The 23,392-nt window shown below is 33.5% G+C and overlaps 2 protein-coding genes across 2 annotated transcripts; both read right to left on the reverse strand.

The window, feature by feature from the left end:
- Positions 1-1,347: 1,347 nt before the first annotated feature.
- Positions 1,348-5,073, reverse strand: LOC149478477 (vitellin-degrading protease-like). Its single transcript, XM_089709435.1, has 5 exons — positions 4,971-5,073; positions 4,326-4,488; positions 3,662-3,914; positions 2,965-3,114; positions 1,348-1,563 (listed from the first exon to the last, which is right to left on the reverse strand). The coding sequence occupies exons 1-5, from the start codon at positions 5,011-5,013 to the stop codon at positions 1,387-1,389; spliced, it is 786 nt and encodes a 261-aa protein (XP_089565561.1). The 5' UTR covers positions 5,014-5,073; the 3' UTR covers positions 1,348-1,386.
- Positions 5,074-17,180: 12,107 nt separating this feature from the next.
- On the reverse strand, positions 17,181-19,472 carry LOC149478478 (NADH dehydrogenase [ubiquinone] 1 beta subcomplex subunit 3-like). Its single transcript, XM_089709615.1, has 2 exons — positions 19,342-19,472; positions 17,181-17,343 (listed from the first exon to the last, which is right to left on the reverse strand). Exons 1-2 carry the CDS (start codon positions 19,470-19,472, stop codon positions 17,181-17,183), a joined length of 294 nt encoding a protein of 97 aa, XP_089565741.1.
- Positions 19,473-23,392: the final 3,920 nt, after the last annotated feature.

The following is a 23,392-nucleotide window of genomic DNA, read 5'->3' on the forward strand; positions in this document are numbered from 1 at the left end:
ATATAACCGATTTTGAATAATTTCCCGTCTTTTTTTTCTTGAGAATTAAAAGTTAACACAAAATTAATTATCAATATAAAACCCTTGATTGTAATAGTATAAAGTCCTTAATTGTTACATGACTTCATTACAAGACAATTCTCTGAATAATTACAATTAGTGAAACAGTATGTTCCAAACCTCACAAAGGAACAAGGAACTTCAAACATTTACGTTAAACCGTATTTCGGTTAAAGATACCTAATTTTAACTTGCAATTGAAATTTAACAATTTAATTGTATTTGAATTGTACGCTTACTAACTTATTATTATTTGCACCTTCGTAGTCTTATACATTATGCGTATTTTACAAATATCTATAACTAACTGTGCACGGCGGTTTTACGCGCATTACTTCGCTCCTATTGGTGTTGGGATAAAATAGTATAGCCTTCCTCGATAAATGAGCTATCTAACGCTGAAATAATTTTTCAAATCAGATCCGTAGTTCCTGAGATAAGCGGGTTCAAACAAACTAACAAACTCCTCAGCTTTATAATAAAAATAGCGGTGCCCTCGGTTTTACCCGCAGTGCTTCGCTCTCGTTGGTCTTAACGTGATGATATATAGACTATAGCCTTCCTCGATAATAAGTTATAATATAACACTGAAAGAATTTTTCAAATTGGATCAACAGTTCCTGAGATTAACGTGTTCAAACAAACAAACTCTTCAGCTCTATAATACAAGACGTACAGATTACATCGGTAAATGAATTTAAAAAATAATCTTTATTTCACTTGGTAACACCTTGAGAGCGACTTTCTCGATTCTTTTCATCTTTTCTTATTTAAAATTTCTAATAGGTACTTTGTAAAAGGTTCTTACGGAATGAAAGGAAAATTGCGCAGAAAATTGTAAAATTTCAGAAAACTGAACAACTATTTATACTGTTCCTTTCACAGAGTTACAGCGTCTGTTAGCTCGGCTAGGTGTTAATAAAACATGTTTATATTAGTGGTTTTGATTATTATTTTAGTGGTTTTGATACATATTAAGTTGCAGTCGCATTGTATAAATCACCGTAATACATTACGGCTAGCTGTTTCCAAAAACAAAGCCTCTATTGCGGCTGGTCATTCTGTTATTGAATGACTTTTATGTAAGTATGCGAAATCTTCTGCCACAGCAGAATTATAGCACCGATTTGGATGAAAGGAAAATATTTGAAAGGTTCGTCCTTTATTGGCCTATAAGCCATTTTTACAAAAAGTGTACCCCTAAATTATTGAAAAAAGATACAGGTAAAACTTTTCACCCGTGTTTTTATCAATGTGGTACTTAGAACATGAAATAAAAAACAAAACAAATTTTCAAAACCTTTATTATATAAAATACAAAATCTCTCAAAAAATTCTAAATATATGTTTCAGTCTCAAGTACGTGACCTGGTCGTCTATCCAGTCCCTTAGGTGAGATACCTTCGCGTAGACCCCTGGGTAGTTCGGTCTTGCACACCCGAGGCCCCAGGAGACGATACCAGCTAACTTGCCGTCGTGGACGAGGGGGCCGCCGCTGTCACCCTGGGAAGATACATATTATTATTACTTTTCCACCAAAAGACAAAACTTTATAGATATTTTATAAAACTACCGGCCAGGTTAAGGGTGTGACTGTAACATGAATTATAGTATCCTTTTCAAGTTTTTCAGCATTTTATATTAAGAAATGTATTTTAAGTATTTCTTTATCACATCTAGATTAAAAAAGACGTGTGGCACTCGGGGACAGCCGCGGTAAAGCTATTGCATAGCATGCCTTCAAGCCACACCTCCGTGTCCGTCGGAGTGGGGAGCGTGAGGTTTTTTCGTTACGGAATTCAGTCCCCGCGCTCAAGGCCCGCGATAGAAGCTATGCAATATATGCTTTTGCATTTCAATAAGACTTTGAAAATTAGTTATAATCAAGTTATAACGCTAATACTACTAGTTACCTACTATACGAACATAATATCTATTATTAACTAGCGGTCCGCCCCGGCTTCGCCCGTGGTACATGTTTACGTTTTCTCTACATAAAAACCATCCTCGTACTTCAAGGAATATAATAAAAAAAGAATTATCGAAATCGGTTCAGCCGTTCTCGAGTTATGCGCTTACCAACACATTTTGCGATTCATTTTTATATATAAAAGATAATAATTATTAATAATTATTCATAAGTTATAGAACAAAAAGATTCATTCCCAAAGATATCATAACCTTAAATAGAACAGTCCTTCATAATTTAAATGAGCTAAAATATTGAAATAAACTCAAAAATATTCAAGTAACAAAGTAATTATGCAAATTGCCTTGAAGTTTTCAATTATGAGGTGTATAAAACTTGCCATTACATAAACTAGCTCTTATTATTTTGCTCTAGAGTTTATTATTTGCACCTTTTAAAATAGCTGGTATTAAATCTTTGAAGAATTTTCTGGAAACCAGCTTCAATATTTATGCTGCTTGGATCTGATAGATTACAAAAGCTTTGTTAATGCTCTTGAATTTATATAAATACACTTCGAAATTATGAAAAAGGAAGAATGGAAATCAGATCACAAAAAGAAAATATCTATAGAATTAAAATACAGTTCAATTTTAATCTAATCACTACAACCTGCTAAAAGTCTGCTAATTCAATGTTTGTAAAATAGGAAATTCCTTAGATTTAAGACTTAAAAATGTAACAAAATTTTATTGTCTGATTTTAAAGATGGCTTTTTAACCCGGCATTGAAATGATTGATTATGTAATCAATCAAGTCAATGCCGGGTTAAACATTTTTAGCGAATTACCTCTTGCGTATATAAATACGTCAACAGACAGACTAATACATGTGGATATTTTTTAACTCGATTAGATAAGATTTTTTGTGTTAGTCTTAAATAAATAATTTATTATTAGGTATTTAATTTTTTTCACGTTTTTTTTTGTACATACCTGACAAGCATCCTTTCCACCTTCAGGTACACCGGCACAAAGCATCGACTTGGTGATCCTGTATAGTGGTGAATACGCCCTGCTGCACATGCCTTCGCTCACTGTTGGTACAGATACTATTTGAAGAGTTTGTGGAGAGCCACCACCTTCCTGGAACAAAAAGGAACAAAATAAACTTAAGCGATATAAATAATTTATTTAAATGCTTTCATTTGGATCAGAAGAGAACATTTTTGCATGTAAGAAACGAGACTTAAACACATAAAATAACCTTAGATTCAGACATTTTTAATCACAAATTCCGGAAAGTCGAGAATGCTAGTTGATTTTCATCTGATGAACTACTTTTAGTTCCTTTTTATTATACATTACTAACGATACCTTGGTAACTTTATATCAAACTGACTGAATTGCCATTTGATAATCTTCCATAATATAAAAATGAATCCCAAAATGTGTTGGTAAGCGCATAACTTCAGAACGGCTGAACCGATTTCGTTTATTCTTTTTTTATTATATTCCTTGAAGTACGAGGATGGTTCTTATGTAGAGAAAACGTAAACATGTACCACGGGCGAAGCCGGGGTGGACTGCTAGTATAGAATACATCTTTTAATATCAACGTGGTCAACTTATATTTCAATTAATTCATTATTACCAGAAGCTTCTAACCTCAACATTCCGATACAATACTTACCCTTAAATTGCCCCATCCCGTAACAATTGTCTCATCACCATCCTCTATTTCTTCATCCTGTTCGTACAAATCTATAGGTGCTACTCTTTCATTGAACTCTATGGGCTGGGAGAGCCATAGCACACCAATGTCACAGTCCATCCGACTATAAGTGAAGTTAGAGTGGTATACGTAGTCTCCAACTTGGTAGATTTCACCGCCAGTTCGACTGGAGGAAGAGCCGGCTCGGATTTGAAGATTACTTGGGAGGGAACTGTAAGAACACCGTTAGAGTCAGAATTTTGCTTGAAAGTCTTGATAATCATTCTTCTACTAATCTACTAATAGTTTGATATAATCTGTGTTAAGAGATGAAGTTTTATTCTTTACTTTTCTTGGTTTAAGCGGTTCTCTCAAAGAACATAATAGGATGATTATACTATGATTTTACTTTTAGTTTTTGGTATTTATTAAAATTAAACGTATATATTATAATAAAACTTATCTTTAATAAATGGGCATATGAATGTACTCCTATTTCACTATATACGATTATAATAGTATAAAACAAAGTCGATTTCTCTGTCTCTATATCCCTATGTATGCTTATGATACTAACTATATGATATAAATCGATTATTAATAGCTGTTATTAATCGATTATAATGATTTATCTAAAACTTACCCAACCAAACAATGAGCAGCAGTGATCACAAGATCATTGGAAATAATAGCACCACCACATGTATGCCTTCCTCTGAACATCAAGGAGACTTGATACGGCACCTCAGTAATGTCAACATCTTCACCTCCTACTATTCTAGTATCTTCTATGGCTGGTGTGGATACTGGGAAATTTTAAAAGTATACATTAGGTTCTCTTACTAAAATAGGTGTCATTTTAAATGTTTGTCATTACGAGAAATTTTACACATCGAATTTATTAGGTTCTCTTACAAGGACAGGTGTAATTTTTAGCTCACTGTGGCATCATATCAACCACAATAATGATTAGATAGGTACATAATTTTACTGTAAAGATGGAAAGAATGTAGAAGATACTAGAACTATAGAATGTAGATGCTTTGGACGAAGTTTTGGCGTTTTTATTTATTTGAAGAAAAAAATACAGAATAGAGTATCGAAAAACGCAGAGTCTTCCGTCCAGTTATGTACTCTTCTGTCTAATATTAATCAATTTTTATGAATAGTCTCACAGATGTCTAATGATAATTGCAACATACATAAACTATCCACTGGTCATCACAATAACAAAACTATAACTCCATTAACTAAAATTTTGCACAGTCAAACTCAAACTCAAACTTACCCGAATACCCGACAAGGCAAACACCAAACACTAACATCAACATTTTACTAATTTACTAACGAGATTGTCAATTAATGAAACTGATTTTATACCTGTGAATTGCAAAAGGGCTGGCTATCTGCCTGATAGGGTGACCTTCACACCATTTTGACAGATATGGTTAATTGTTGAAGTATCAGATAAAGGGCTATGTTTATTTACAAATGCAGATGATTTATCTGATAATTCTTAGGGCTTGTTGTGGTTTTGATGATAAGTGATACGGTAGTTGTTGATATAATTGAGTTAATGGCCTGCCCTAAAGGACAACGATAAAGGTTTATAAACTTCAATATTAGAAGGCACAGGTTCTTACTATGATTAGGATTTTCTTGTTTTATTTCCAAGTAATTATCTGTTTCAATATTATATTGGCAATATTTTAAGCCCATCCAAACTGAATTGTATTAAAGTGATGCAAACAGCAAAGCATTAAGGTTTTTTATAATTTTTTTTGACGTGACAACGTCTTATAATTCGATAGAGCCGGCTGCACGCACGAAAAAAACATGACTCATGCGGCGTTACCTCGCTCTGAGGCGTTCCATGTAGGCTTGAAGTGCAAGCGAGAGAGCCGACAAAGAAGCACAATCGGACGTTGTCACGTTTAACTATCGCCAGTAAACCGACTTTACAGATACACTTCACAAACAATCAAACCAATTTTTTTTACATAAAAATTATATACACTTCACAAACAATCTTTACTAATATTATCAAGATCTTGTGATGTTGTAGGTTGTTGAACCGATTTAAAAAATATTTTGCCAATAGAAAGCAATGAAAAACCCTATAGTGTAAATCTTTATGTTTCAACACCAATTTAAGAAAGCTGACTTAACGACGAACCTTAAGAAATGTCTACTTAGAAGAATATACAACAAAAAATTGTACACCATGCCTTATTTTATAGTGCAGGAAAGAAATAAGAAAGGGCTAGAAGTTCGCCTTTTAAAGGGGTAAAAAATAAAGTAAGTTTTTATGAAACTTTACCAGTTGAGAAGTTAAACCGATAAACATTGTTTGACGTCCGGCAAAGTGGGCACGGGTTAACTAGTCTTTACAAATAATATAAAGCTGAAGAGTTTGTTTGTTTGAACGCGCTATATCAGGAACTTGTGGATCGATTTCGATAATTCTTTCACCATTGAATGTGTATGTGATCCTGGAAATTGTTTTTATATGAAATTATTAGTTTGAAAGGAACTGCTTATGGATAAATCTTAAATTATATGAAACAAGTGCTGTTATGAGTGACTGAAAATTACATTCTCGCTTTTTGTAGTAGTAGCAACCTGCGGGCAACAGCATGTATTTCTATAGTTTATACGTTATTCTGGTACATAAGCTACATCACTGCCAAGAATTATTAAAATCAGGATTTCCCGTGAAAGAGGAGGGAATATACATCCATACATCCTTACAAACTTTCGCATTTATAATATTACTAAGTACTAGTATTTAGTATAGTACTAGTGGTCCGCCCCGGCTTCGCCCGTGGTACCTACATGTTTAAACTATCCTATCTCTCAAGTTGGATCGAACTGCACATGGTGTGCGAATTTTATTATAATCGGTTAAGTGGTTTAGGAGTCCATCGAGGACAAACATTGTGACACGAGATTAATATATATTAAGAAGAGAGATTTATATATATATTATCTGTGATATAAGCAAGAGTCGGTGAAAATAAAGATAAACATCAGAATTAAGTGATAATCTTTGCCTAGACCAGGTACACTGCGGCCTAATCATTCATAAATCAATATAAAAGATTGCTCAAGTCTTGCCTATTAATGGTCTTGGTCAATGGAGTATACCTTGGCATAATTATTATTATAATCCTCATACGCAATTCTGATAAGAGACACGTGTTTGGTATTGAACATTTAAAGCTATTTCAGAATTGATATAATCTAAATGTGCATTGAGCACATGTCTGCATTGACGACATGGAGACGCTATCAATATTTAACCGACTTCAAAGAAGAAGGGGTTTGTTCCCCTGTATAAATACAATTCTTTTGTTAAATTAGGTATTTATCTGCTAGCTGAGGACTGACTATTTTTGTTAATAAGATATCAAGGAAAAACTTAAAATCTCTCTCTAAAACTTATCTGATGTGAACATTTTAAATGTATCTAAATGGACACGATTATATTAAAATAACTCAACCAGTAATGTTATGAACAAAAGAAAAAAAATAGATACTAATAAAACATCTAATATACTAAAATAAGCGAGAAAATTGGAATCATGACCAAATATAAACTTCAATAATTTATATTTATTACTAAGATATCTGAATCTATATTATATAACATGAGATCTTTTGGGTCTCCAAAGAGAATTGTTGATTGACGTGATTGGAATGAAAGTAGCTTCTGTTAAATCACTGGTATTTTAATTTCAGTCACGTATTACAACAGTGATTTCACAGCTATTTTTACTCACATCGTGTCAATCGAGATCTTTTAAATACTTTACTGGAAGAAAAGTCACTAAAATAGCACAAATTAGTTTATATAGTTAATATTTATTGGAGGACAATCTGGGGGTCACAAGAGAAGAACGAACATGTAGGTACCTTCTAGGCACTCCATTTTCATCAGGCGAGATCGTAGTCAAACGCTTCACTATTGTCAATAAAAAATAGAAAAAAAGTGTGGGCCGAGCACACGCAAAAGCAAAAGTGAAACTTCTTTGGCAAAATCGCCTTACTCCGTACTTATGACGTGACGGTATTGCCATGACGCGACCTTGAAATTTTACTCTCAACGCGCGTAAAGAACTTCCACTTCAAAAATTTTAACACATTTTTATACATTTTACTCGACTCCAGGTCATTTAGTTCCAATGTAATTATTTCAATGGTTTCCTTCAAAATATCAGTTTAAATTAATTATATCCACAGCTATGAACAAAGCTGTAAATATTTAAAACAAGCTTTGCTTTGAGTATTTAGGATGTAAATGTAATGAATTGAACGTTAAATATAAACAAGCAAATAGAGAATTTCAATTAAACCATTTTATTAATATCAATAATAGGCTATTTGACAAGGTTTTGAAAACTGTCTCAAATTATTAAGATACGTTTATAGAGCACACAAAACACATGTTTCTTAATTTTTTGTAGTTATTCATTGAGAAAATGGAAAATAAAAACATGATATTCAAATACGCCGCCAAAACACAATTTTGAAGAATATGGCGTCTCGCGACCATGGTGACGTCACAGCGGCGTAAACATCAACTTGCTCCTAGTACTTATTGTTCGTTTTTGTTTTAATTATAGTATAATTAAGTTAATCTGTTTAAATACCAGAAAATGAGTTCTTATAGGTGGTGTGTAGTTCCTGGATGCAGAAATACGACTATTAAAACCCCTGACAAACTATTTATCTCCAAAAGATATAAAAATGCGTAGAAAGTGGTTGCAGTTAGCTCGCAGAAATCCAAGTGATATTAGATATGTATATCAATTAAAACAGTTATATTTTTTTGTGAAGACCACTTCGATGTAAGTATGGTGTTGAATACTTAGTAGGCAGTTTATTTTATTTGCAATACATAGTATAAATCGTCTCATTACTTACCTGCTTGAGGTAAGATAATGATATATAAAAATTGATTATGACGTGTTTGTATTGATATTGAAAATAATCAATACACACACGTCAATCCTATAAACTGGATGGCTGAAATGAAAAATAAAGGACTTAATCTAAAAAATGTATACTTCATAATTATTGTGCTATTGTGATTCATGTTTGTAGGTACAATTAACTAAAAAGGTAATGAATGACGATTGAAATATTAACTTACGTAGCTGTTTTCACATTTCTCAATTGAGGAGCGTAAAAATCTTGGTTGTTTTTAAAGAACATGCCAACCATTATAGCACAGTATTACAATATTATTTCCTAATTATAGCGTCCACTTTAGGTAGATTTCTACTGTCTGCTTTTTCGAAATTAGGTTCCATGAGAAACAAAAATAACACATAAAGAACAAAACTGATTACAGACACCTTGAATCACAAGAAATAAGTTATACAAGAAACAAAACCAAAAGCGAAATTCAGCAACGACGTAATTATACGTTGGGATCTCTTGTTATTTACGCCGCTGTGACGTCATGGCAGATGCAGCCAATCATGGATGTTTTCGGTCACGTGGTCATTTTAAAAAATATGATGTTTTTTCTCGACGATTTATAAATAAATAAGTTATTATTTATATCATTTATTAATTTAAATCGCTTCAAAAACCTTATATACAGGGTGTCCCAAAAAGTAGTGATGAACGGAAGCTGGGAGGTAGAGGACCTAGAGAGCTATCCGAATCACCCCCATGTATGTTATGCGATTTTTCGTATTTTCGGAGTTATGACATTTTTTTCAATTTTTCATCTATCGCTGAGTACGATGAGATTTTTATTTATGGTGACGTGACTTATTGCGCTAGATGCTTGATTTTTTTTTGTGTGGTAAGCTGAAAGATAGGCCAATTCAGTATGGTAACATTTACTATCGTTAGATCTTCGAATGGAATAAAAAAAGAATTAAATGCCAAGAAAGATAAAATTACCCAGTATGTTCACAACTTCAAGGGCCCATAAAAAAATAAAATCACATAAAAAAAGTTTTCCATTTGGCTTTTAAAAACTCGCTCTATCTATCAGGTAGCTACCCTAAAAATTTCATTTTATTATTCAGAAGGCTTCAATCGAAAAATTGAAATCTAAATGTGGTAAGTGCAAAAATTTTATTAACATGATGATCATTAAAACCAAATTAAAACCCATAAATAGGTGTTTAATTACCAGAAATTTTTAAAATAACCCCGCTGTTGCTCAATGCAAGTGCGACATCACCGTAAAAAGTTGTCTTTTAAATGTCTGAATGCCCTTTTATCATTTTTAATGGTTTCTTCTGCTACTATGAATTTCCGGGTTATTTCGTCCAAATTGTAGCATTCTCTCAAGTAGCCGAGGTCTTTTTAGTATCCCCATTGAAACAAATCAATGGGGTTTAGGTCGAGGGACCGTGCAGGCCAGGCTTTAAGGCAGGCGTCACCAGCGCATGCGCAGGCTGCAACGACCAATCCATCTTTCAGGGTATCTTTGCCCTTTAGCCTGGCCTCGACGGTCCCCGGACATAAACCCTATTGATTTTTTTCCGTGGGGATACTACAAAGACGAGAGACTGCCACAATTTGAACGAAATAACCTGGAAATTCATAGTAGCAGAAGAAACCATTAAAAATGATAAAAGGGCATTCAGACATTTAAAAGACAACTTTTTACGGTGATGTCGCACTTGCACTGAGCAATAGCGGGGTCATTTTAAAAATTTCTGGTAATTAAACACCTTGTTATTGGTTTTAATTTGTTTTTATTAATCATCATGTTAATTCAATTTTTGCACTTACCTCATTTAGATTTCAATTTTTCGATTGAAGCCTTCTGAATAATAAAATGAAATTTTCAGGGTAGCTACCTGATAGATAGAGCAAGTTTTTAAAAGCCAAATGGAAAACTTTTTTTATGTGATTTTATTTTTTTACGGGCCCTTGAAGTGGAGAACATACTGGGTAATTTTATCTTTCTTGGCATTTTAATTCTTTTTTTTATTCCATTCAAAGATCTAACGATAGTAAATGTTACCATACTGAATTGGCCTATCTTTCAGCTTAGCACACAAAAAAAATCAAGCACCTTCCGCAATAATTGACGTCACCATGAGTGAAAATATCACCGTACTCGGCGATAGGTGAAAAATTGAAAAAAACGTCATAACTCCGAAAATACGAAAAATCGCATAACATACATGGGGGTGATTCGGATAGCCCTTTAGGTCCTCTACCTCCCAGCTTCCGTTCATCACTACTTTTTGGGACACCCTGTATATATATGGATTACACAAAAAAGTAATTTATTTTTTATACTGTCAAATAGCCTATTTGAATAAGATGTTGTTAATGATATTTAATACTCATATAGATCTATTAATACTTACTTACTACGAGTATGTGTTTATTATTTCATTTGTAATAATTAATATGAGTGTGAATCCCCATACATTAATTTCAAAAAGTTTATACTATATTTCATCATTACAATTTTTGACGTGCCAACGTCTTATAATTCGATTGAGCCGGCTGCACGCACGAAAAAACATGACTCATGCGGCGTTACCTCACTCTGAGGCGTTCCATGTAAGGCTTGAAGTGCAAGCGAGAGCGCGGAACGAGCGACAAAGAAGCACAATCGGACGTTGTCACGTTCAACTATCGTCAGTAAACCGACTTTACAGACAACCAATTTTTTTTATTTGATAGATACTCTCGCATTTTAATTGTTAGTACCGACAAACGTCAGTACGTTTATATACGCAATAGATACAATATACATATAAACAATCCATACTATATTAATATTAATATTTATTGAACCAATTTTCATGAAATTTGGTATGGAGATATTTTGATACCCGAGAAAGGACATGCATGTATGCGGGATAATTTTCCCGGGATAAAAAGTATTTTATCCCGGGAAAATGACGCAATCCCGGAAATCCCACGGGAACGGGAACTGTGCGGGTTTTTCTTGGACTGCGCGGGCGAAGCCGCGGGCGGAAACCTAGTATGTATAATATAAGTGCACTTTACATTTTGTCACTCCATCCCACTTGGACGAAAACCTAATACATTTGAAAGGTACACCATTGCCTCAATAAGAAGCAAAAACTTTCAAAAATTTCAGCATACAATAAATTAAGATAATTTGCATTATCATACAATACGATACTATTAATTAGAACTTGTGAGAATATAACTAACAATTTTAACCCTCTAGCAATAATAACTAGTTATAAACAATTTAATTTTCCGTGTATTCAACACTCCCGCCATTGAAAACGAGAACAGGAATTAACAATAAATTTCATTAAACGTGAATAACGAAATCTTTCGCTTTGAGTAAAACCTTCATGAAATGTACAGAGACTTAGCAACTAATCTCGCATATCAGGCCGTTTCTCTAATCTCCATCCCTTACCATGGGGCTAGCGTTAGTTAGATAATCTTGCGTTTACTGTATTCGATAGTAAACTACAATTATTGACACAGTATTTCTCGAGAGTCTTTCAAATTAGGTGTCATGGTACCGATTATCTATAGAATACGCTACAAGACGCTGGGAGTAAGATTTCGATAGCTTTCTTACTTAAAGACTAAATCTACGGCGTACAGTACGCCTATTATTATACTACCATCAATTTACAGTGATGTTACTGGCTAGCGACTGCGTAAAAAGATTGTATGGAAAATTATAACAGCGTCTCTCGGTCACTTAAAATACTTATTTCGGTAGTATGGACCGGTATGGTAACTAAAAAAAACCTATTAAAATCTTGACACTATAGCGATTCACGTAACGTTTTCTACAATAATTAATCGGTACTTACCATGAAAAATGATGACTGATACTATCTAGATACTATTGCAGTTAAGTCCACGTGTTGAAGCAATGACCAAATGAATTTTGAATTTTGTACTCGCTAACAAATGCAGTTAACGCAAGATTCGATTGCGAACTCGTGGTAAGGGTAAATGCTTGCTGATATTTAACCATTGTTCGTGTTTTCAACGATATGTAACTGAGCTAGCAAAGTTTGTATTGCTGCTATTTATTGGTTCGTTGTTTTATGTGGACGAATGTCATATGGTTTTACTTTATCGTAGAAAGTTAAGGAATATAGTGGATTTAGAGTATACATAATATTGTATCTTGTAATAATCCTATCCTATCCTACTAATCCATACTAATATTATAAGTAACTCTGTCTATCTGTCTGTTACTCAATTACGCCTTAACTACTGAACCAATTTGCATGAAATTTGATATAGACATATTTTGATATCCGAGAAAGGACATAGGCTACTTTTTATCCCGGGAAATAGGATAGGTTTTATCCCGGAAATCCCACGGGAACGGGAACTATGCGGGTTTTTCTTTGACTGCGCGGGCGAAGCTGCGGGTGGAAAGCTAGTATCTATTATAAATGCGAAAGTTTGTGAGGATGTGTGCGTGCTTGTTACTCTTTTGTCCCATTGATCATACTTAGACCTCTTGTCTCCTGTGACTGCCTCCTTGGTACAGTGGTTGACGCGTGAGCGTAGCACCGAGGGGTCCTGGGTTCGATTCCCGGTGGAGACGAAGAAAAAAAAATGTCTCGGTCTGGTAGGACACAGAAGGCTGATCACCTACTTGTCCCTAAAGAAAATCGATCAGTGAAACAGATGCATAATGCATCTGCCCCTTACCCCACTAGGGGACATGGGACTTCACTTTTTTGTCTCCTGTAGTATAATATTATATCTTCGTTTCTATAATAAATAAATTAAGCAAAAATGATGCCTAGATTCATATACTTTATACCAATCCAATTTGAAACAATCTATAGTAATATTATAGAGCTGAAGAGTTTGTTTGTTTGTTTTAACGCGCTAATCTTGGGAACTACTGGTCCGATTTGAAAAATTCGCTTTATACAAACAATAAACATTTTTACGTATATACGTATACAGGGTGTACCAAAAAGTAGTGATGAACGGAAGCTGAGAGGTAGAGGACCTAGAGGGCTATCCGAATCACCCCCATGTATGTTATGCGATTTTTCGTATTTTCGGAGTTATGACGTTTTTTTCAATTTTTCACCTATCGCCGAGTACGATGATATTTTCACTCATGCTGACGTCAATGGTTGCGGAAGATGCTTGATTTTTTTTGTGTGCTAAGCTGAAAGATAGGCCAATTCAGTATAGCAACATTTACTATCGTTAGATCTTTGAATGGAATAAAAAAAAGGATTAAATGGCAAGAAAGATAAAATTACCCAGTATGTTCACCACTTCAAGGGCCCGTAAAAAAATAAAATCACATAAAAAAAGTTTTCCATTTGACTTTTAAAAACTTGCTCTATCTATCAGATAGCTACCCTGAAAATTTCATTTAATTATTCAGAAGGCTTCAATCGAAAAATTTAAATCTAAATGTGGTAAATGCAAAAATTGAATTAACATAATGATCATTAAAACCAATAAATAGGTGTTTAATTACCAGAAATTTTTAAAATAACCCCGCTGTTGCTCAATGCAAGTGCGACATCACCGTAAAAAGTTGTCTTTCAAATGTCTGAATGCCCTTTTATCATTTTTAATGGTATTTTTCTGCTACTATGAATTTCCGGGTTATTTCGTCCAAATTGTGGCATTCTCTCAAGTAGCCGAGGTCTTTTTAGTATTCCCATTGAAACAAATCAATGGGGTTTAGGTCGAGGGACCGTGGAAAGCCTGGCCGGCTTTAAGGCAGGCGTCACCGGCGCATGCGCAGGCTGCAACGACCAATCCATCTTTCAGGGTATCTTTGCCCTTTAGCCTGGCCTGCACGGTCCCCGGACATAAATCCTATTGATTTTTTTCCGTGGGGATACTACAAAGACGAGAGACTGCCACAATTTGGACGAAATAACCCGGAAATTCATAGTAGCAGAAGAAACCATTAAAAATGATAAAAGGGCATTCAGACATTTAAAAGACAACTTTTTACGGTGATGTCGCACTTGCATTGAGCAACAGCGGGGTTATTTTAAAAATTTCTGGTAATTAAACACCTATTTATTGGTTTTAATGATCATCATGTTAATTCAATTTTTGCACTTACCACATTTAGATTTAAATTTTTCGATTGAAGCCTTCTGAATAATTAAATGAAATTTTCAGGGTAGCTATTTGATAGATAGAGCAAGTTTTTAAAAGTCAAATGGAAAACTTTTTTTATGTGATTTTATTTATTTACGGGCCCTTGAAGTGGTGAACATACTGGGTAATTTTATCTTTCTTGCCATTTAATTCTTTTTTTATTCCATTCAAAGATCTAACGATAGTAAATGTTACTATACTGAATTGGCCTATCTTTCAGCTTAGCACACAAAAAAAATCAAGCATATTCCGCAATCATTGACGTCAGCATGAGTGAAAATATCATCGTACTCGGCGATAGGTGAAAAATTGAAAAAAACGTCATAACTCCGAAAATACGAAAAATCGCATAACATACATGGGGGTGATTCGGATAGCCCTCTAGGTCCTCTACCTCTCAGCTTCCGTTCATCACTACTTTTTGGTACACCCTGTATATCATGTACTGTATAAAATGTGTATATATTTTATTGTATTCTCTTATTATTTCTACCCTATTCTAAAAATATGTTTTTATTTTTTCTGACAACATTTTGCGCTTCTTTGCCTTTCTCCCCGTGGTTGCCTGGCAAAGATCACTGCATAGTGATAGGCCGCCTTTTGTGCTTTTTAATCTTATTTTTGTAACCTTTATGTATATTTTGTTTTTTGCACAATAAAGTGTTAAATAAATAAATAATAAACATAATACTTTCCGCCATTTTCTATCTCCCATTTTGCCTTCTAATAAGGTCTAAATTTAAAACCCTTTATAGCTAATAAACAACACCAACCATAATTATATACGTTTAACTTATTTTGCAAACAATGCCAAGAACAAAGCTTTCAATTGTGTTTGCGTGATGGCTGTCTATTAGGTTGGATGGGTCTTGAGGTCTGCTCTCTGAATAGACATAGACCTCACTATACCCACTCAAAACCCTACCTTATCCCAACAACAAAAGGAACATTATCAAACAACAAAACCGGATCGCTTTCTTGTACCGCTTTATTCGTGATTGATGAAATTTCACGATTGTAAGTAACAATTTGAATAAAATTTGCTCGTTCGACTCAATTTCTTTCTAGAACAGTCGGACTTAGTTAAACGTTAAGAGCAATAAGACATTTCGGAATTTATTCCGCGCTGAAAAATAGCAGCCTTTTATTATGAAGTTCCTTTTGATTTAGAATTATGTTTCTCTTGCTTAGTCGAGCCTGACAGATGTTCTTTAGGTATGGAGTTACCAATTAGTGGAACAAGATTCGTATGTAAATGTTCACATTTCTTTTAACTGAGAAAATTTACTTAGATAATGCTATGTGGAATGATTTTATAAAAATTTCTTCTTCAGAAATATTATTAAATTTATCAGAGAAAAAATATCAGAAAAATAATTATATCTTAAATAAAAAAAAAATGTTTCTGCTTTTCTCGTACGAACATGAAGTTACACATAGAAACAAGACATCGCTTTAGCACGATGCTTGAAGCTATAAGTAACTTTTGTATGTATAACTACTGAACTGCTTTTATAATTTTTAATTTGAAATTTAATTGATATAGATGTTAAAGCATAGTTTCCTAAAAATTAAATCAAATCCTCACTAAAAAGGTGAAGTTATCCAAAGTTTAGAGAAAGTAAAGAGTAAATTCTAGTTTCACCAAAAAGTTTCATTCTCTAATCTGATTCAACAATCTATAGGTACTAATATTATAAAGAAAGGTTTGTAATTATGTATGTATGTATGTATGTATGGTTTTCACGCATAAACTACTGGACCGATTTCAAAAATTCTTTCACTATTAGAAAGCTGCATCTTCACTGAGCAACATAGGCTATATTGCATTTTCAAAAAAATTAGAGATCCTTACCAAAAATGCAATAATGTAACCCAAGGTGCAAAAAATTCCTTAATAAAAATTCTGTCATCGCGTGCGCTGCGGAATCTATTCCTTGAAGTACGAGGATGGTTCGAAAAAAAAACGTAAAAATGTAGGTTTTTTTTTTTTTTTTTATTAACAATAGGCAGAGGTTTGGCCACAATCCCACCTGATGGGAAGCGGTGATGTGGCCTACTTGGTTGCACGTCTGCCTAGAAGGAGCCTATTCACCCTGGCTTTGAAGAGGTCCAAGTTGTATTGTTTAGGAAAAATGGTGTTAGGGAGTGAATTCCATTGCTTAGCTGTTTTTATGATGAAGGAAGACTCGAAGCGGCGAGTTCGAATATTGGGGATATCCACAATAAAAGGATGATATCCTTCGGAGCGCCTCGAGGTACGATTATGAAATGGAGACGGAGGTACCACGAGCGAAGCCGGGGCGGACCGCTAGTAACTAATATTCTGGTATTACATTACAATTTAGAAATAAAACAACAAATTCTCAATAAAGTTTAATTCAGAACCTTTCTCAAATACATTCTAATGTTCTTCATGACCGCCATGCGCTCCACCACCCGCAAATTTTTCTAAAGCCACTGTTATTATAGTAAGCCCTAAACCCAAAGGAAGACCTCGGAAGAATAGCTTGGCCGCTCTGTTCATTTTAGTACCAAAACCTGGATGATGCCGCCAGATTTCATTCCTGTAGGAAATTATCTAATTATTACCTATATTACTACTAAAACAAAGTCGCTTTGCTGTCCCTATGTATCCTTAAATTTTTAAAACTACGCAACGAATTTTGATGCGGTTATTTTAATAGATAGAGTAATTCAAAAGGAAGGTTTTAGTGTATACTTTATAAGGTTTTAGACACAGCGGGCGAAGCCGCGGGCGGACAGCTAGTATTATATAAAGTAAAGTCATTTTAGTATCGGCTAAACTGATTTGGCTGAAACTTATTGGGAAGGTAGCTTAAAACCATGAAAATTAATTGATATAGTCTTTTGCGTTAAAGTTTTGAAAAATTGCAACCGAAGCGGAGCCGGGGCGAACAGCCTAGTACTATGTACAATAATTTCGAATATTTAATCTAATACGGCTTTGATTAACCGCCGATTGTTCGTATTTCTCTCAAGAATGTCTCAATAATATTAAATTACACTTATCAAATATATGACAATATTGGATCATGAAATTAGAAGTGATCGGATAACAAATATGAAGGCAGGTGGTATTCTATCTGCTTACATATTTATTTAAAGAACTGTTATATTTATAGTGTCAATATTTAATTATTAATATTAATAAGTAATTGCACAAATAATATATTTCTATGCAGTAGTGCAAAACATTATATTTACCTACATATTTCATAAACTCTACAAAATTAGTAAAAATAAACGAACATACAGCTCTAATAATAGAATTAAGCCTGTTAGAAGTTTGTTTGTTTGTTAAGAAAAAAAAATAAAAGTAAATGTTAGCTTATTAAAAATTTATAACGATTTTACAAAATTACGGAACCCTTGTAAGAATCTAAACGAAAGTTGACCGGTTTTTTTTACTCTATTTTTAGATGTTTGCAAACCTTGGATTTTCAATTAAATTCTAGTTCCCTTGGGTAACTTTTAATTGCTCTACTATTTGCTTACCTGCCTGAGATGTTTTATAACTTCCTTTAAATAGCTTGAATACTACCTTACCTACCTTAAGTAGACTTCTATGAAAATGTATTGATAGACTTTTATTGTGAAAAATACAATTCAAAAAATGTTTACAATTACTATTGACTGACCGGTTGGCGTGGTTGGTAGTGCCTCTGCCTTCCAAGCCAGAGGTCGTGGGTTCGATTCCCACCCGGGGTAAATATTTGTGTGATGAACATAGATGTTTGCTGTGGGTGTTTGGGTGTTAATTATCTATATAAGTATGTGTTTAAAATTATATATGTATGTTTATCAGCCATCTGGTTTCCATAACACAAGCGAAAGCTTAGTATGGGATCAGATCGTGCCGTGTGTGAAAATTGTCCTGAAATATTTATTTATTTACTACTAGCGGTCCGCCCCGGCTTAGCCCGTGGTACATGTTTACGTTTTCTCTACATAAGAACCATCCTCGTACTTCAAGGAATATAATAAAAAAAGAATTATCGAAATCGGTTCAGCCGTTCTCGAGTTATGCGCTTACCAACACATTTTGCGATTCATTTTTATATATAAAAGATTGATTCTCTGTTTTGTTGAAATGTATCTTGTTGATACATTTGTCATACATTTATGGTACTTATAAAAAAGACTAGATCATTGTTATAAACTAAATTTTAAAGATGGCTATAAGTACTTATTACATCTTTGCATTATTCCATGGAACATAAAGACCATTAAAAGCTACGTTTATTCATGAAAACTATATTTCCGCCCGCGGCTTCGCCCGCGTTTTCAAAGGAAAACCCGCATAGTTCCCGTTCCGTAGGATTTCCGGGATAAAACCTATCCTATGTGTTATTCTGATGTAAAAGCTATATTGTGGTAAAGTTTCATTCAAATCCATTCAGTAGTTTTTACGTGAAAGAGTAACAAACATCCATACAAACTTTCGCCTTTAGGTATAATAGTAGTAGGATTTAGATCTTTTTTGTCAAATTTGGGTAATTAATTAAAACCTTGAATAATAGGGCACATAATAGTTCCTATACCTCATCCAAGGGTCTTTCAAACCCTTCTTGGCTAATTCCTTTTCAAGCAGCTCCAATTGTGGTATGCCCTTAATGCTTTGAAATTCACAATGGCTTGGGATAACATATGGTTCAGAACCTTTTGGTCCCATTTTCAACACAGTCTTTTAATTTATTATTTATATAATTGGAAGTCTTTGATGACATTGCCAATAAATTGAAATTTTGTTTTCTTTTTGTTTATCGAAAAGGTTTTATTTTAGCAATAAGTATTTAATCCCGGCGCGGCGATGATCCCTATGACAGTTCGTCTTAGTGATTGCTCGTATGATGGATCGTGTCGATACTTTACTATTTTATAGGCTAAGGCGTGGTTTGCATTCAGCCACGTCGGTAAACATGTTTTTACAAATATTATAAAATGAATTTTTAACGTCTATTATGTAAACGAAACGGTAAGTAAAACGAAAGTTTTCCAAAACATAAAAATGCACCTTATCATTTTCTCGTAATCTTTAACCCGTTTAAGGCCGTGTACGCGGTCCGTGCGCTGTTTAGCTCAAATATGTGATTTTTCAAACCAGATTGTCCATCAACCACTTATCTTACAAACATATGAATTACTAATAATTTTAGGAAATTTTATTGTGTATGTAGTTAGTTAAGAGATTTTTTCAAATAATACAGTATTTCTGAATACCATCAAGATAACTGAGCCGATGATTACTTGATTTCACTTTTAGTGTCAATTTCGAAGCTAAAAATATCTGAAATTGCTGACAGATCTAACACACAATTATTTTTAACTAACTGCAAAAATCCTTATTAAAGTAGTTAGTTAAAAGATTTTTTTATTTTGGACTCCTAACTTACGAAATTAAAATCCGAACAATGTGAATTTTTTTAGAAATTATAGTCGACAAAATGATTATTTTCACCAAGATATTTGACTTTATTGAATATAATTTATACATATTGCAATAAAAGAATGTCTTACTTATAAGATAAAATTTAAAAAATCAACTAAGGTACCTCTATTATTTTTCTACAATTTTTTTTAAAGTACTATAAAACACTGCGCGCGACCCGATTAAAATCAGTCGGCAGCGAGCCTTTCCAGAGAGAGGACATGTTGCTCGGCGCTCTCCTGTGGACCTATGCTGTTCATAGTAAAAGGATAGCGCAAGCCGCGATCTATCGTAATAGATCGCGGAGTTTTTGACTTGCGTTAAATAGAATATGCGCTCTTAACACAGTGTATATTATTTTATCATGAAAATGGAATCCCCCATTTAATTTTTCTAAAAAACTTATATTATCATAGGTAAGTAAATTAACGCGAACGGTAATTAATTAATTAATTATGCTGCGATCTTCTGTTCCATTCAATAGAGAATAAACTATAGCTTAAGCATGGAAAAAATGTGAACTCGTTTTCATTATCGAAATTTGTTTATCGATACTTTCCGCACTAGTCGATAAATGCCAACGATGTAAGTTTTGAAGGACGTAAACGTAAAGTCAGATTGATATAATTTCTCGTAAATGTTAAGAATTGTTATAATTCCAACGGAATATCATTGTAATGGCATAAAGCTACGTAAAAATTAATAAATGCCATTTTTAGACGCCTCCAATACGTTTCTAATTTAATGGTGACGCCATTACAAGTTTGTCTCTTGACAATAACTGTCAGTGTCATAGTGATCATCTTAGGCCGCGCCGGGTATACATACATACCACTTGCAAAAAATCCTTCTTTTTTAATAATTGCGGTACTTGTTTACGTTTTCTATCCATAAGAACCATCCTAGTGCTTCAAGGAATATTATAAAAAAATAATTAACGAAATCTGTTTAGCTGTTCTCGAGTTATGCGCTTATCAACACATTTCATTCCTTTATTCAAAAGGACTCATTTTGTTAGTAACAATTAATAACTTAAAAATTATGTTAGTAAAAATAATACAATTATGATTATGATTTTGCGATTCATCTAATATCTAATATCTAATATATATTATAAAGGCGAAAGTTTGTAAGGATGTATGGATGTATGGATGTTTGTTACTCTTTAACGTAAAAACTACTGAACCGATTACAATGAAATTTAGCACACATATAGAGGGTAACTTGGATTAACACATAGGATAGTTTTTATCCCGGAAATCCCACGGGAACGGGAACTATGCGGGTTTTCCTTTGCAAACGCGGGCGAAGCCGCGGACGGAAATCTAGTTTTTATATCATAAGACACCAACAATTTATTTTAATTGGATTTAATGCAATAATATCATCTCAGATATTTCGATACATTATTCATGAAATATCTTCTTTCGTTCCATTTCTACACATGAGCTGAGAAACATGTCCTTAGCATATTGATAAGCTTATCCTTACTTCTCTACTATTATGATATTATGAATGTGAAAGTAGGTTTATCTGTCTGTCTATCTTTTGCTTCTTCACGTCTATACCACTGCACCGAATTGAATAAAATTTGGGTGCAAATATAGAAAAAGGACTTAGGATAAGGACGAAGTCGCGGACCGAAAGTTAGTAGTTAATACAACAAAAACTAAACATGGTATTATTGTCAAAAACCTAAAAAAAAGCAAACTACAATTAAACAAACAACAGAAACGAATCAATATAGTGGGATCCTTAAGAAAGTTAAAGACTGATTGAAATAGATGTAAAATACAGTTTCAGTTGACAGCTCATTTATCCTAAAGCATACTAAAATCCACCACATGACCGAATAATTCGTGTATTTTATTCTACAATTTGTGCTGAACAACTTCTACAATTTGAGCTGTGCTTTTAACCTAACAAAACACATTATTAACTACACGTAATCCTCTCGATGTTACCTTTCAATCTATCGAAGGATAACATAATAATAAATCCAATTTCCTTCACCCTGATTTGATACATTATCGGATGTTTTCTTTAAGTTTTTCATCTAGTATGGGTATTCCAGATTCTATTTATGATTGAAATTTATTATCTACGTAGTAAATATAAACATCTACTAATATAAAAAGCTGAAGAATTTATTTTGTTTCTTTGTTTGCTTGAACGCGCTAATTTCAGTAACTACTGGTCCCATTTAAACAATATTTCAGTGTTAGATAGCCCATTTATCGAGGAAGGTTTAGTTTATATCATAGCGCTACGAGTGGAGGAATGCGAATAAAACCGTGGGGCACAACTAGTTCAATATAATAGGCAAATTGGATGAAATACTTCAGTACTAAGTTTCTTAATAATAATCTTTGTTTAGGTCTTTTACTCAATTCTTGTTTACGAGTTGTTTTGTTTTGAAAACAAGTCTTTGTGAATGTTAAAATTTGTACTTCAAAGCCTTCAGATTTCTATTATTATTATAGCACTGTTTAGTATTGAATTTTTCTCCTTTTTACGAATGCTTTAACGACATGCTTTAACTTAGCTTAGGCTGCTCGCAAAGAAATTAGTACTTCAAGGGATAATACATAAATTATTATTTGACGATTAACATAGTATAAAACAAAGCCGCTCTCCGCCGTCTATGTGTCTGTATATTCTATAAAATTAGGGAACAGATTTTGATGGGGTTTTTCATAAAGATAGAGTGATTCAAGAGGAAGGTTTAAGTATATAAATTATTATATTTTTGATAAAGCGGACGAAGCCACGGGCCGAGACCTAGTATTTCATGAGACTTTAAATTGTTGATGCACCAGGCTAACAAAATAATTTAGTAAATTCTAAAAGCTATGTAAAGTGCCCAAGAGTTAAGCTGAAAATACGGTCTAGCCTTTGTTTTAAGCTTTATTTAGTATATTATTATGGTGAAATTTACCGCATAGTATATACGTTTATAAAAAGAGGAAATTATAGTATATTAATACATGGCTAGGTACCACATTCGGTGCAGAAAAAAATTGTGAACATACTGTTTTGAACTACCGTAATAAATTTTACTACGTAACTCGAGCTAAAAAGAAGCGAAAGTAATTTAAATTAGAGAAATAATTTGTTAAAAGCAATATTAATTTGAATCAATAAGTAGTATTAACTAGTACTAA

This window comes from Colias philodice, chromosome 22 (genome assembly GCF_061535455.1).
Source record: "Colias philodice isolate Cphi_HAF_F1 chromosome 22, ilColPhil1 Martin Lab GWU primary, whole genome shotgun sequence".
NCBI classification, from domain to species: Eukaryota; Metazoa; Arthropoda; class Insecta; order Lepidoptera; family Pieridae; genus Colias; species Colias philodice.